This window comes from Pistacia vera, unplaced genomic scaffold (genome assembly GCF_008641045.1).
Source record: "Pistacia vera cultivar Batoury unplaced genomic scaffold, PisVer_v2 Contig7, whole genome shotgun sequence".
NCBI classification, from domain to species: domain Eukaryota; kingdom Viridiplantae; phylum Streptophyta; class Magnoliopsida; order Sapindales; family Anacardiaceae; genus Pistacia; species Pistacia vera.
The window spans coordinates 418,805-435,303 of NW_022196556.1; the positions used below are offsets into that span (position 1 = coordinate 418,805).

Genomic DNA, 16,499 nt, shown 5'->3' on the forward strand with positions numbered 1-16,499 from the left:
CTCAATATTATTTAATGAAGGTGTCTTTCACGATAAGCATTTCTTAATCCCGCGCACAAGAGGATGAGCAGTCGCTTTATTATTTAAACCTTTTTTTCTCGGTCTCGGATAATTAATATGATTTCACATATTTTTTGTTGGTTTTTATTGTATTGTATTTGTATCCACTGAATCCTCTTGTCTTTTACGTTGCTTTTAAAATCATATTCTTATCCAATAATAATTTTGTTTAACCAATTGGACTTCTGGATTTGACATCAAATGCCATTAGTCGTCTGTTTAGATTAGATGTCTTGACTCGATTATTATGATTAAGTATGATCCACCCCTTTCATACGTTATGTATCTTCAGATTTAATCAATGCTCAAATCAGATTTGGTTAAATATAGTCACAATAATTTTGCTTCAAATTTAAGTTTATTATAGGTCACTAAATTCATTCCAAATAGATCTATGTTTATTCCTTTTTATTTTTTATTCAAAAAAAATAAAAATAAAAAAACTTTAAGGGATTGCCTGGTGACGAAAAAGATTTGCTCTTTTTGTTGACTTTTCGAGTTCAAACCACCCTAAGGTCACTTACTATATTTATGACTTATCTAGAACATTGAGTTTATAGGGTATTCAATAGGTTCCGAAGATTAATTATGGTTAGCATAAATTGATTCGAACACTTAAATTATAAAAAAAAATAAAAAAATAAAAAAAAGATACACAAGCAAGATTCTTGGTTCGTGGTTTGGTATATATTAAATATTGTTTAAGTTAATAAAAAAGTACACGTGGCTTCAACGTATTCAAGGAATAAACTCAACCTAGTTGTTGATCCAACATGGTTTACACCACCTAAATTTATTATTCATTTCAATATACTACATCTTTTCTCTTCCTCATTTTATTATTTTATAAACAAATTAATTTCATTAAAATCTTTGTTCTGTTTGTTTTATGTATTTATCAGCTTTGTACAAAATTTACTTAAAACTTTTTTATGTTAAAAAATGACCATTGGATTGTTATAAATCCGAATATGTATCTAAATTAAGAAAATATTATTCTAAAAATATCATAAACCTTTAATATAATTCATTACAACATCGATTTGTGAAATAATAATACTAAAAAAAAAAAACAAAGGAGACCTTGTCTTACAGAAGTCAACTTTAATTAGAATTTAGAAGCCTATAACCTCCCCAGATTATCAAACATAACATATCAATTTTCAATAACTTTCTCGGAATGCTGAATTTCTTGAGCTACATGGATACCCATCTTTATACATAAAAAAATTAAATATTTGAATACATTAATAATCAACATTTTAAATATTTCTACTATTTATTTATTCACTAAATATTTGTGTGAGTGAACTTCTTTTTCCCACCCAAGGTTTGCCTCAATGACACTTTCCCACAAATTTTTTTCAAAATACCACCCAAATTCAATATTTCATTACTACCCAAAGCTGATTCTGACAGTAAAAATTTTCTCTATCACCACTATTTGAACCTCAGGTCTCCTCTTTACAGAACCTCTCTCTTTCCGACACTTGAATTCTCGTCGATTACCAACCACCATAAAGCTAGGGTTCTCGGTTTTTAACTGATTTTCGACTTATTCTATAGGTGAATATTCAATCAGTCACCATCATTCAATATATTAGTCTATATTTTACAAAAATCCTCTTACTCTATCCCCAATAACTTGTCAAACACCAACTGAGAAAGTGAAGTATATCTTGAGATTAATAGAATATAAATGTTATGTGAGAAAGTGATAGTTTAAAATTTTTTAAGTGAGAAAGAATTGTTAAGGCAAACCTTGGGTGGAAAAAAGCCTTTTACTCATATTTGTGCATTCTGAATTAAAATCTGGGCTATGATGAGATGCATCTGAAAAATATCTTTAATAATTCTCGTTAATATTTATATGAAATATTATGAGAATAATAAGATATTTATTTGGGCGAATATTGAAGTGCGTGGCCCTGACGTTATAGAACTATGTTGAACTAGTTATCACCTGTAACGTGCGACATTAAAATAATAATATTTGTTCATCCGAGTTCCCGATAGCCGGGATGCGAGACACGTATTTGACAGAACCCAGGTCAAACGTTAGGCGAAGTTTGACCAGGGCGTCGTCGTCTGTCTCTCGCGGATTGCAGCACCAACAATCTCTCTTTTTTTATCTCTCACTGTGACACCTAAACTTTAACAACTTCTTAATCTAATCCAACCTTCCTCCCCACCAAATCCACACCAATCATAATTTCACAATGTTACTTTCCACATGTTCTGACCTTTTTGGTCAAATCCCAAATTAAAAATCTGATTTTTTCTTCTTATGGTCAAATTTTATTTTATGGACATTTTGTAATACATTGGACCAAAATGACGAGCACTGAATAAGTAAACCATATAGGGTAGTTGTTTTATGCATATTGGTGACACGTGTATATGATTGCAGGAACGGTTGTGGGTGAGTTTCGTGATTTTAAATTAAATTAAGATTTTGTGTAAGATATGCAAGTATGCAATGCAACTACCGATGTGTCTTTCAAGTTCAACCACCACTTATAAGTCTCTTGCACGCCACATGATTATATATCTTCACTTAATCTCTGATTGGATAAAAGTAAGACAAAATGCTTAGGAGATTTATAAAATAATTGAATGGGGGGGTCACTGTGCCCCCGCTCGTCTCTTATGGGAACCATCCATGTTAAAACAAGATTTTTTAAAAGATAATTTTTTCGACTTTTAATATTTTAATGAAGAGAGATTCCTCAAATGTGATTAGTTTAAGTAAAGTATTTTTTGTGAGATTTATTATTTATATTTAATAAAAGACAGTACCAACAAATGAACAACAAGAATATCACATTAACTTTATGCCATATTTATTGTCTAGTAACGTATCCAAATCCAAATCAAAAGCTTATGTAACAGTTTAATTAGCTGACGTATCATCCAAATTTTGTGAATGAAATTGAAGTTTTAAAACGACATTATTTCCTTCAATTAGCAAAACCCTATATTTATTAGAAACACATGCACGGTTCCGTGCGGAAACATTAAACTATTCAAATGATATATGTGAATTCAATATTTTTGGAATTTGCAGCACGCGTGCTTATTTTAGTAAGCTTTTGCCCTGTAACTAAATTTGTACTTCCCTATTTTAATTGTATTATTATTTTATTAAGTAAACGACATTTTCCCACCCAAGGTTTGGCGAATTTATAAGTTCCCATTCCTGTTTTTATTAATTATAGATTTTCACCCTTAAATTAAATCTAACAGTTAAAAGAGTAAAATAGTTATTTTAAATATGAAAATTTTAAATAACATTTTGTTTCTCAAATTCACCCCATCGGAAGATTTCAAAATAACCCTTGACTTCTCAAATTCACCCACCGGCGATTTCAGGTCATTCTGGCCTGTTCCCAACACAGTCGACCTTTCCTGACATCACCATTACAATCTCCTCAACCCCCACACCAAAACCCCTAACTTTCATGTTTGATTGAACTCCCAATCGTCAGTCGCCGCTGTTAGTTTCAGTCGACGTTTCATCCAAATTTCGGCAAGTCTAGGCACTAGAAACCAACCCCAACACCATCAATAGCATCACCGACTTCCCCCCATCAAAATCCCTAACATCGCCAACTGCAATTGCTCATCTCCTTTAGGTTTTCGCATTTTGTCGTACCTTTTTCAACCAAATTCTGACACCTCGCCCAGGTTCAATCGGGTGAAAAGTTAGGGGTTTTGGTTAGGAGGATAAGGAGATACTGATGGTGGTGTCGGGGAGGTCTAATGGTGTCGGAATCTGGCCGGATTTTTGGCTTGGCCGAGATCCTCTAGGGGTTATTTGAGAGAAATTTGAGATGTATGGGTTATTTTGAGAAAAAAGTAACGGTGTTACTTTAAGGGTGAAAATCTACAATCTATGAAACCAGGGGTGGGGAACTTGCAGATTCGCCAAACCTTGGGTAGGAAAATGTCATTTACTCTTATTTTATTTTATTTTCTCCTTACCATATATTACTTTTTTTTTAAATGATCGGGGTGTCCGGTCAAATTTATACGTACTTCAACTAATCCCTAGGGCCTTGAAACTACTAGTCGGATAAGAGCTTCAGTGGCTACTCTTATTAGCAACCATAGAGACTCGAACGTGATAGTCCATGTTAAATCATAATCTTGCTCTTTTACACTCAAGGGGACTTGAACTTGAGAGATTATGTTATATTTTTCACTAGCTCTTTTACCATTAAGGAGGCTCGAACTTGAGAGACCATCATGTTAAATCCTTATTTACTTTTTTACCATCAGGACACCCAGTGATAATTTATTATATATTACTCTTCTCCATGCTATGTTCCTTTTTTGCTTTGTCACATGCTTCATTTTCTAAGTACCCACTCTCTTTTCACCCTATCCAATTTTAAAATCTTTATCTTATAATTTCTATATCAAAATTTATTGTAACTTGATGTATACATAAATTCAAAATTTACATACTATTTTACCGTTGTAACATTAACATTGAATTTGTGATTAGAAACATGTAAGATTTTATACATGAGATTCATTATATTTTAAAGATTACAGAAAATTTATGGAAATTGATGAAAATCATAGACAAATAAACGCTTAGTTTTTTAGTGATGAAACATACAAAAAAGAAAATAAACACTTTATTTTACATTTTATCATAAAGTCAAAAACTTTGAGAAATGTATTTCTCATCTAAAATACTCAAAATTGACTTAATATTATTGTTTTAATTGTGCCCCTTCAAAACATTTTAATTGTTTATTTTTAGTTATATTTCTGATTCAATTAAGCACTGTTTTATTGATTTTGTGTTGGAATTATGAACATATAAAGTAATTTTTTTCTTTCTAAAAAGAGTAGNTGGCGAACAATCATTTAACAGGAGCCATACCAAAAGAAATCGGAAATTTGACTCAACTTAAGTCGTTATTTCTTGGCCGCAATAGTCTCCAAGGTACATATAGATACTTTATAAAATATAGCTGCAATATATATGGCTACTAAATCCTTTTCAAATATTTTTAATATGAACTAACAATATAGGAATTCAATAGAATAATGAAATAAAAATATGTAAGTAATTATGTAGAATATTCTTCATCATCAGTGCTCCTTTCTTGTCAAATATAGATTTTGTCAGCATTAGCTTGTATCTCAAAATTCATATTTTTAACCTTTATTTGCCCCAATCTAACCATTGTGATTTTGTAGGAAACATTCCACAGGAGTTGGGAAATCTTGCACAACTGAGGATTTTTTCACTTGCATATAATCATCTCATCACTGGTACATCTTGTTAGCATACAACGACTCTGTTCTTAATCGTTAATTAACTTCAAAACCATGGGTGTGCCACGTCACTCATAGCACCTACCAATGTATTGACACCACCTATGATTTTTTTTTTTCTCCTGAATCTTTATCATTAAAGTGATTGGAAGTTATCAATTTAAAAATCTTTGTGCAGCAATATATTGGTTGGTGGTATGGGTGATATGTTACCCTTGTGGTACTATAGATACTCTTGTGATCATTTCACGAGTGATTAACACGAACTTCACAATTTACTACAAATCTAATAAAGAGTTAAAAAGTATATCCTTTTTGTTTTGTTATTTCACAGGAGTCATACCAAAAAATATTCTAAATTTGACTCGGCTTCAGAGGTTTACTATATACCAAAATAAAATCCAAGGTATGATATATGCAAGCGTGAGGCTACATATAAAATTTTAAATCTTTGTTGCACAAAATTGCAACTTCATCTATATATCATGTTTTGTTAAATGAAATGACATCTTTCAATTATATTGCAGGAGCCATACCAAAAGAAATCGGAAATTTGACTCAGCTTAAGGGGATTTATTTCGGCTACAATCAACTACAGGGTATGATTTATTCAACCTTGATGTACTGTAGCTGTTTGATATGATTTGACCATTACTTTTAAAACTTTTTTCAAGTCTCTCAATTAAAGTTGTTTTATGATTAAACGAAGAAAAGTTAGTCTTATTACGACGCATCTTCTTTTTCTAGTAATCTCATTATACAATTGATGAGCTCTCATATTTTCAGGTGAGATGCCACATGAAATTGGTGATCTTCATAACCTAGAGGAGTTGGGACTCTCATGGAACAACCTAGTTGGACCTATTCCAACTACCATCTTCAACATCTCAACAATCAAAATAATTGGAATTGCAGGAAATAAACTCTCAGGAATTCTTCCATCTACTACTAAAGTTCCAAATCTTGAGCGTCTTACAATGGGATCTAATGATTTTAGTGGGACATTTCCAAGCTTCATCAGCAATGCTTCCAAGCTTTCAATGCTAGATATTTCAAGTAATTCATTCACAGGCTTCATTCCTAGTACAATTGGTAATTTAAGAAATCTTGAGTGGCTTAACTTAAAAGAAAATTACTTGACATCGCCCACTCCAAATCTGAGCATTCTTTCTTCTTTGGCGAATTGCAAGAATTTAAAACATTTAGAGTTAGCAGGAAATCCACTCAACAGCCTCCTTCCAAGTTCCATAGGAAATCTTTCTATTTCCTTGGAAAATGTTTACATGAATGATTGCAATGTTAGTGGCAACATTCCGAAAGAGATAGAAAACTTAAACCACCTGATAGAAATCCAATTACAAAGCAATAAATTGACTGGACCTATTCCAGCTACACTAGGTGGACTACAAAAACTCCAAGGTTTGAATCTTAGAGATAACAAATTAGAAGGATCCATACCAGATCATCTTTGTCGTTTGATTGAATTAGTTGAGTTGCAGCTAGATGGTAACAACATTTATGGATCTATACCTGCATGCTTAGGCAATCTCACTACACTAAGAAAACTATCATTGGCCTCTAATAGGTTAACTTCTGTCATACCTTCAACTTTGTGGCAGCTTAAGGACATCTTGTACTTTAATTTGTCATCAAATTTTCTAAACGGATCTGTCCCATTCGAAATTCAAAGTCTGAAAGTTGTAGTAGCTATAGATTTGTCAAGGAATCATTTGTCAGGCAATATCCCAACTGATATTGGAAGCCTAAAAAATCTACAGAATCTCTCCTTAAGATATAATAGATTTGAAGGCTTGATTCCTGAATCAATTGGTGACATGACAAGCTTGAATTTCTTGGATCTGTCTAATAACAATCTCTTTGGAGTTATTCCTAAGTCTTTAGAGAAACTCTCATACCTCTTATATCTAAATTTGTCTTTCAACCAACTAAGTGGTGAAATTCCTACTGGAGGAACTTTCAGAAACTTCTCGGTTGAATCATTTAAGGGGAATCTTGCATTGTGTAGATCTCCACAATTGCAACTTCCACAATGCCAAACAAGCACACATCGAAAATCAAGGACAAAAAAGGTTCTTCTATTGATTGTTTTGCTGCCACTAAGCATTGTAGTCACAATGGTTGTCCTGGTTCTTACATTTGTGTTGACCAAAGGCCGAAAGAAGAGCAGAAAGCCACCTACTAATGCTGAAGTGTATCCACAACATACATGGAGAAGAATTTCTTACCAAGAACTGGTTAGAGCTACAAATGGATTTAGTGAGAACAACCTGCTTGGCAGAGGAAGCTATGGTTCCGTTTACAGAGGAAGATTAGATGATGGGATGGAGCTTGCGATAAAGGTATTCCACCTACATTTTGAAGGCGCACTCACCAGTTTTGAAGCAGAATGTGAAGTTCTCTCCAGTATTCGACATCGAAATCTTGTTAAAATCATTAGTAGTTGCACAAATGATGATTTTAAATCTTTGATACTTGAGTACATGCCCAATGGGAGCCTGGAGAAATGTTTGTATTCTGACAACTGCATTTTGGACATTTCACATAGGTTGAACATAATGATAGATGTTGCTTCTGCTTTGGAATATCCCCATTTCAGTTATTCAGTCCCCATTGTACACTGTGACTTAAAGCCCAACAATGTCTTGCTAGATGCAAATATGGTTGCACATTTGAGTGATTTTGGAATTTCAAAGCTCTTAAGTGAAGAAGACTCTATGATGCAAACGCAAACCCTTGCTACCATTGGTTATATGGCACCAGGTAATTAGTTTTTTTCATACTCTATATTTGTTTTTCTAGCTAAATTTACTTTGTTATTAATTATTATTTTTCTTGTAAAAAGACACATTAATTTATCTAACAATGATCCGACATGCGATCATGATAAACAGAGTATGGAAGAGAAGGAAAAGTATCGCAAAAGGGAGATGTTTACAGCTTTGGTATTATGCTAATGGAAACATTTACACGGAAGAAGCCAACAGATGAAATATTTAGTGAGGAAATGAGCTTAAGGAGTTGGGTTGGTGAATCATTATGTAGTGCAGTGATGAAAGTTGTGGATGGCAATTTGGTAAGTAGGGATGATGAAAATTTCTCGAGAAAGGAGGAATGTTTATCATCAATCTTGAGTTTGGCAATGGAGTGTACAAGAGAATCACCTGGGGAGAGGATCAACATTAGAGAAGTGGTATCTAAACTCTTGAAAATTAGAGTCAATTATCTTGCCAATATGGCAACCACGAGAGGTAGAATGCTATATATCAAATTTGAGTTAATTTCCTTTTCCTTTTAATTACATATATGGATTGTTTTCAATTTTGCAGAGAGGAACAAAAATGTGCTTGCTAGACAACAACCCATTGATTGAAGGATTTAGCTTCAACAGAATATGGGTAAACTTAATAAAGGTGCTTGTAATTATCTTAATATAGTGAAGTTAAACTTCAGGGGTTTGAATTTCCCATATCATATTTATGAAGATGAATTAATTATTAATATTTCATTGATCGAACCAGTTGCAAGTAATATTATAATGACTAGTGGCTGTTTACGTGGAATTGAAGTAGAACAGTCCTATCAAATGAATTAGTAAACTTGTAACTGAGCCATAAGCTTCTGTTTTTTGTTTAGCGAAAAAGTGGCTGACAATAACTGCTTTTAATTTGCAGGGACAAGTGGATTAGGTTACTAGCCAACGACCCATGGATCGAAGGACCGGAGTTTCCGTGATTTAAATTTGATTCTGATAACCTTCGAAACCTTTTGGACCTTTGGGTAATGGAGATAAACTTTACGGGCTTTTGTAAATCGTTGCCAACAGCAACATAAGTTTTTTATTTATATATTTTAAAAGAAGTAATGTTCAAGAGTTGTAGTTCTCTTTTCCCTTCTGGAATGATCAAACCTATTGGCCCAAGGTTTTCCAAGACATGCATAGTTTTCATTTTTTTTTTTAATTCCATAATTATACCAATGCTTTTCAGGGGTACTCTATCTATGTCATGGAATACAGGATATGTGGATAAAAGTTTTCTTTTAAGTTGCGATGATTTTTATGCTCACTTCAACGAGCAGTAGAATCTATTAGCCTTGTATTCAAGTTCAGATTCTCTTTTGCAGTCCATGGAATTGTGACCAAGGGTGTAGCTGTAGAGAACAACGACCAGCACAATTTTTTGTCCTTTCATTTTGTCTTCTTAAGGTGAGAGAATTCATTAAGGTAATAGAGGTAAAAGATTTGTAACATAATCGATGAAGACGCCAGTGGAAGTGGAAGAAAGTCGTGTTTTAGTGACAATCATCTCTTTTAATTATGTAAATATTAAGTTAGTGCATTAAATAATATAAAAAGACTTGAAGAGATCAATTATTTCTTTTAATTATTTAAATATTTTATTTATTGTGCCAGTTTTTTTTTTTTTTTTTGGATCAATATTACTGTTATACTACTTAATGTGCAAAGAAGAGATAATACACGGATAATATAGAAAGAAGAGATAATACAAAGATACAAGGCTCTCCTTATATAGCTCATAAAAGGTTAAAATCATTTGTTAACTAACCAATATGAGACTACAAAAATTGCCCACTACTATATTTTACAGGTTTTTGAGATTTTTCAATAATGATTAGAAAATACAAACTCTTTCTTTGTTGAATACAACTTTACATGAGAAGATCATGTTGCAATATGAGCACTTTTTGGTAATTGATGAAGATATTGGTGAAGAAGAAAAGGCAAACAAGAAGAAGCAAAGGCTGAAGCTAGAACTCTGGAAAAATTCCACAGATGGCTTCACAACGACAAGGAAAAGGTTTCTACAAATTTTCTTTTTAGAAATTTATGAACAATACAACTGTTTAATTATATTGATTTTGTAGGAGAAATTCTGAAACAGCTGGGCAATCTTTCCGAATTGGGGCTACTATCGTTAGGAAATAATTCCTTACCAGTAACTATTCCTTCACTTATCTTCTGTTGAAACGACATCCAAAAAACACACAATAATAAAAGTAGAAAAGTAAAGAAGACACGATTTACCTTGGTTCGTTCCAATAAAAGAATTACATCAGCATTCAAATACAGTATTTTTATTGAGTATCAAAAAATTGTAATAAATACATTGTAGTTTACTCTTGCTCTCTATTTTTTTTCACACTTCGTTTCTCACTATAACAAAATGCATATAATAGAAAACCTAACCTCATTTGGGCTTATCCGATCTAACCCGACCCAAGCCTACATATTAGCAAATTAATACCCAATTACTAATTGAACTTATCATATGAGTCGGCGTAAGCCAATAATTCTCAAGGTTAAGAGAAATATAAACCATATCCAACATCTTCAACCTTTTTCTTTAATTTACATGAAATTTGTGAATAATAATTAATGTTTTAATAACCAGCCCATGGTGAAACTCAAGTAAGTGGGCCAGTCTCGGGTTGACTGGCAGGTCAGACTAGTGATGTCAATATGATGACATCATCCAACATAAAAAAATGAAAAAAAATTAATCCGCAAAATAAAATCTGAAATAAAAAATACACTATAACAAATACAGTACATCTAAACTGCAAACTGCAAGCTGAAAAGCCAGACCTATTTTTTCTTTTTTAACGACAGCACAATTTCATCAAAGATCCTCAGGCTATCACTAACTCTCCACAACGCTTTAGCTCTGCATAAAGTAGCTTTGACCACCATCCCTCCACGGAACACCCAAACATATTCCGTGATTATAGTATCAGTATACACCACATTAAAACGCTAGCTCTGTACTAAACTAACATTTCTTCCATCTTTCACCAGTTAAAACCAATGTACATAAGTTCATAAACTATGCAGGATTTTGAATGCATAAGAGATGGATGCTATGTTTAATACCACTGACGCTGTCTATATGCGGTAATTTTAATTTTGGATTTGCATATTTTCATGGATGCATGAACAACTTTTTTGTTTTTTTGGTAAGTATGCATGAACAACGTTCTATATTTTGAATGTTGAAGTATACCCTCAACTAATAGAACATAATAACACATACTGCTTATGTGAAAAAAGAGAAAAAAAAAAANACACCAAGAAACAAGAAAACACCACAGAATCAAACACACAGACAAGCCACGATTTACCGTGGTTCACTTATCCTTTTATGGATAAGCTACATCCACGTTGAGCTCAAGAACGGTATGAGCTTGCTGCACTTCGATTACCAGAAACAGTCAAGATTACACAGATTCAACACTCACTAGATCTACCCGATTATAACAGCAACCAGCCTTACAAGATACTCTCTGAATATCCCTAACCCGAGAGAACACTACTCTCACCTGAATGATTAAAACCTCTAATCACTTGACTGATTTAACTCACAATCTGGAATGAAGAATCTCAACCCTAACACAGAGAAGAACATGCACAGAGAACCCTAACGACTGTCTATCACTGTGCCAAATTTGAATGAACATGCGCTTATATATGGTTTGACTTCGTGATTGATCCTGGCCGTTAGATCTTGAGTGCATCCTGTGGTCTGAATTCGTCCAAGTTAATATGCCTAAAACGACGCCGTATTAATGTTACTTAAACGACGCTGTTTCAGGCTTCCATATTTAACACTTAGGAAATAATTCCTTACCAGGAACTATTCCTTCACTTATCTTCTGCTGAAACAACATCTAAATAACACATAATAACAAAAGCAGAACAGTAAAGAAGACACGATTTATCTTGGTTTGTTCCAATAAAAGAATTACATCCAGCATTCAAATACAATATTTTTATTGAGTATAAAAAAATTGTAATAAATACAATGTAATTTACTCTTGCTCTCTATTTTTCTCCACACTAGGTTTCTCACTATCACAAAATGCATATAATAAAAAACTTAACCTTATTTGGGCTTGCCTGATCTAACCTGAGCCAAGCCCAAATATTAGCAAATTAATACCCGATTACTAATTGAGCTTATCGTATGAGTCAGCATAAGCCAATAATTCTCAAGGTTAAGAGAAATATAAACCATATCAAACATCTTCAATCTTTTTCTTTAATTTACATGAAATTTGTGAATAATAATCAATGTTTTAATAACAGCCCAAGGTGAAACTCAAGTAAGTGGCCGAGTCTCGGGTTGACCGGTTGAACCGGTCCGAATGGCAAGTCAGACTAGTGATGTCAGTATGATGACATCATCCAACATAAAAAATTGAAAAAAAAAACTTAATCTGCAAAATAAAATCTAAAATAAAAAATACACTATAACAAATACAGTACATCTAAACTGCAAACTGCAAGCACAAAAGCCAGACCTCTTTTTTCTCCTTTTAACGACAGCACAATTTCATCAAAGATCCTCAGGCTATCACTAACTCTCCACAACGCTTTAGCTCTGCATAAAGTAGCTTAGACCACCATCCCTCCACGGAACACCCAAACATATTCCGTGATTATAGTATCAGTATACACCACATTAAAACGCTAGCTCTGTACTAAACTAACATTTCTTCCATCTTTCACCAGTTAAAACCAATGTACATAATTCATAAACTATGCAGGATTTTGAATGCATAAGAGATGGATGCTATGTTTAATACCACTGACGCTGTCTATATGCGGTAATTTTAATTTTGGATTTGCATATTTTCATGGATGCATGAACAACTTTTTTGTTTTTTTGGTAAGTATGCATGAACAACGTTCTATATTTTGAATGTTGAAATATACCCTCAACTAATAGAACATAGTAACACATACTGCTTATGTGAAAAAAAAAAAAAAAAAAAAAAAAAAAAAAAAGCATTAGAAGAAACTTTAAAAAAGTATTAGAATATAATAACACATACTGCTAATTAAAAGTGTCACTAAGCCATTATTTGTGAGGGAAAAAATCGTTTACTCCTGAAAGATAATAAATAAATAAGAGTTGGGGAGTTTGCCTGCAGTTTGCAAATTGCAGTAGCAAACTTGAAATGCTATTACTTCAATAGGGGTCCCCTTGACATGAATACAACCTTCAAAGCGAAACAATCTTCAAAATGAAACTAACTTCTTATATAAATAATGCAACCCTAATATTGCAATGCTATTACTTCAACAGGAATAGGTGTCCACATGAATACAGAAAAATTGCATCATTCTACACAGACAGGAATACATTCTTTTTCTTTAAACCTGTTCATTGAAAATGACTTCAAACTTAATCAAATAAAACTTCAGAGACAATCCATTACCTAACCAAAAACTTAATGCAAATCCTAGAACTATTCAAACATCAAGTCTTTGTTTTTTTGACAATAACACAGCAAGTCATATTCAAGAATTGTTGTCCCAACTGAACGAAATAAAGAGTAAAACGACAACAAAATAAAGTAAACAAACAGACACAAACAGTAAAGAGAAAAAATAATATGTGCGATTTATCTTGGTTCACCCAACGTAGGCTACATCCAACAGAGTCAATAAATATTGCCTCACCTCTTTTGTTTTATAATGAAGTTTTCTATCACTCATTACAAAAAAAAAGTGTGTTTAAATACTAGGTTTAATAGACTAAACTCAATTTTATAAGGGTTCATATTCTTAAACCCAAACCCAATAAAGAATTAATAACTTAAAGAAACCAGAACCTGACAAATCGATTATAGTTTTGATTCTGGTACTTGGGTTAATTTCAATTGTCCCATTTTAAAAAATAATAAATAAACTCTAAAAAAAATTATAGATATACCCCAATATTTCCCCTTGTGAGGGTCAGTTCCGAGTTTCTGGGTAAGAACTAGACTTGGAATCCTCGGTATCCAACGTTCTTTTGCACACCCCTAGGTGACGATACTTAAATTGTTATTCTAAAGATATCATCAACTATTATGTTATTGTGATTGAAGAGATAATATATTTAGTTGAAGCAATGTAGTGGCATATATGCCCTCCTTTGCTGCTGATAATAACCATCAGAAATAAAATGTTACAGTTACACCATTATTCATTGATGACCTAATATTTGGTAAACCACAATTATACATCTAACCTCTTTAACTCAATGTTTCCCATATTATATATTTTATTTTATTTCAAAGGTACATTATTAACAGTTGGGTTGACGAAGCAATAACATTACCTTACCTCTTTAAAGGGTAATATTATATTTATAATTGAGTCATATAATCAGATAAAAAATAAAGATCAGAGTAATGATTTTACATAAATTTTGTACAATTTTTGTCTGATTGTATGACTCATTGTAAGTAAAACATTATTACTCTTTTAAATGTTACTTGTTTAAAAGAGTAAATGACTTTTTCCTACCCAAATAATGACTTAATAAATTTTCCACCCATAGACTTTAAAATACCACTTTATACTCAAATTTATATTGTTTCCGATTCTGATATTGTTGTGACCCAACACCACCACATCTATTCCCGATTATCATTCATCAAAACCCTCAAACCCTACTCTCATGATCCTAACAATCTAGCAATCAAGTGATTAGGGTTTGCGCAGTCATCCATCTCAAGTCAAATTTAATCAATTACAATCACAAAATCTAATATTTACTATTAAAAGACCATCGACCTCTCCTCTTTAAAATCTCAGACGGATGTATTTGCTTTAATTCGTTATCGAAATATAAATTTGGATAGTAAAATGATATTTTAAAAGTCTTGGGTAGGAAAATGTCATTAAGTATTATTTGGGTGGAAAAAAAGTCATTAACTTTGTTTAAAATGACAGTGATATGCACCAAACAATTTGATTCCTCCATTCTCTGTCCTGTCCTATCTTACATGCACCATAGATTGGTATTAATGCATAACACCCCAACAAAATCACCCGCGTGCTTCACACCAAACTACCTGCAAATGCGGATAATACATCAGCCCCAACTGCAAACTGCCCTCTAATTTACCGTGTCTAACGCAAATCCATGGATATTCTGTAATCTCACCTCCTCCTTCTCCACTTTCAATCCGATGGGCATTTCATTAATACAAGCTTCTGCAACTGCAAGTATCCCTACTTCATGGACATGCAACAGGAACATCCAAAAATCACCAAATTGTCCTCAACCCCACACCAGAAAAAGCGCGCCAACTGGTTTCATGACCAAACAACTAATAACTTTCGCCGCGTCAAATAAAACTGACTTGTTACTTTCTCCCTTGATCTCGTCCACACCGAATAATCCACTCTTTTGACTCCAAAATCTGTATCAAATTACCTAACCGATTCCATACAGAAACAAACGACCAAACAAAAACAAAACCAAAACCAGTTGAGTGACTTGATCTGAATCTTCAGTTGTCAAAATAACATAAAAAAAGAAGAAGCCAAACTGTTTCTAATAAACAACAATAAAGAGAGATTATCATTTCAGCTTTCCATTTCACGTTTCTGTGGGTCTCTTCGGTTTCTTTCCAAAACCGCGGTTCCTTAACGATTATTCCAAGAAAGTGTTCTCAGAAAGCATACAGCCAATTCACCCGGCTAAGTTATTGCATCGATATATTACATTTGGTTAGGTTCTGATTAGGGTTTAACAATGGAGAACAAACGGGAATACGAAAAAAAAGGTTGACAATTTTTCTTCTGGATGGAAATTCTTGCGGCCCATTCGTCATCTTCTATCAAAAAGGTGAGATTGATGAATATGAGGATATCGAATAGTGCTTTTTTTTTTTTTTTTTTTTTTTTGGTGAATAGTGAGGGTTACTCTAGGTTTGTGCTGGAGAACGTGACAAATAGTTATGATTATAATAAACGCGAATATGGATATTTATAAAATTCTTGCTGTTTTTGAGAATTGAATTGACATATTCTTTCTGTTTGTGAATATTTTATTTTTCTTCTGTTATAGGGCTAGTATAAGGAATAAAGTAGGTTAAAATATAGGGGCTTGTAAAGCTTCCAGTTTTACTCCATTGATGAATTTGAGTTAATTTGAGACAACAGAGGAAGAATTTTCACGGTGGGCTTTATATCTTGGCTTTTCACCCCTTTTGATTTTGATTCTTTTCAGAAACGTTTGTGCATCGTGATGACTCTTAGCTTCTCTAAAATTGTTAAGGCTCTGCTTAGAGTTCTAAACGCGATTAGAAAAATGTGTGTATCCCGA

The 16,499-nt window shown here is 32.9% G+C and overlaps 1 protein-coding gene across 1 annotated transcript; it reads left to right on the top strand.

Moving 5' to 3' along the window:
* Positions 1-6,146: 6,146 nt before the first annotated feature.
* LOC116114061 (receptor kinase-like protein Xa21) lies at positions 6,147-9,062 on the top strand. The gene is made up of 4 exons (XM_031400216.1): positions 6,147-8,136; positions 8,268-8,566; positions 8,703-8,771; positions 9,048-9,062. The coding sequence occupies exons 1-4, from the start codon at positions 6,147-6,149 to the stop codon at positions 9,060-9,062; spliced, it is 2,373 nt and encodes a 790-aa protein (XP_031256076.1).
* Positions 9,063-16,499: the final 7,437 nt, after the last annotated feature.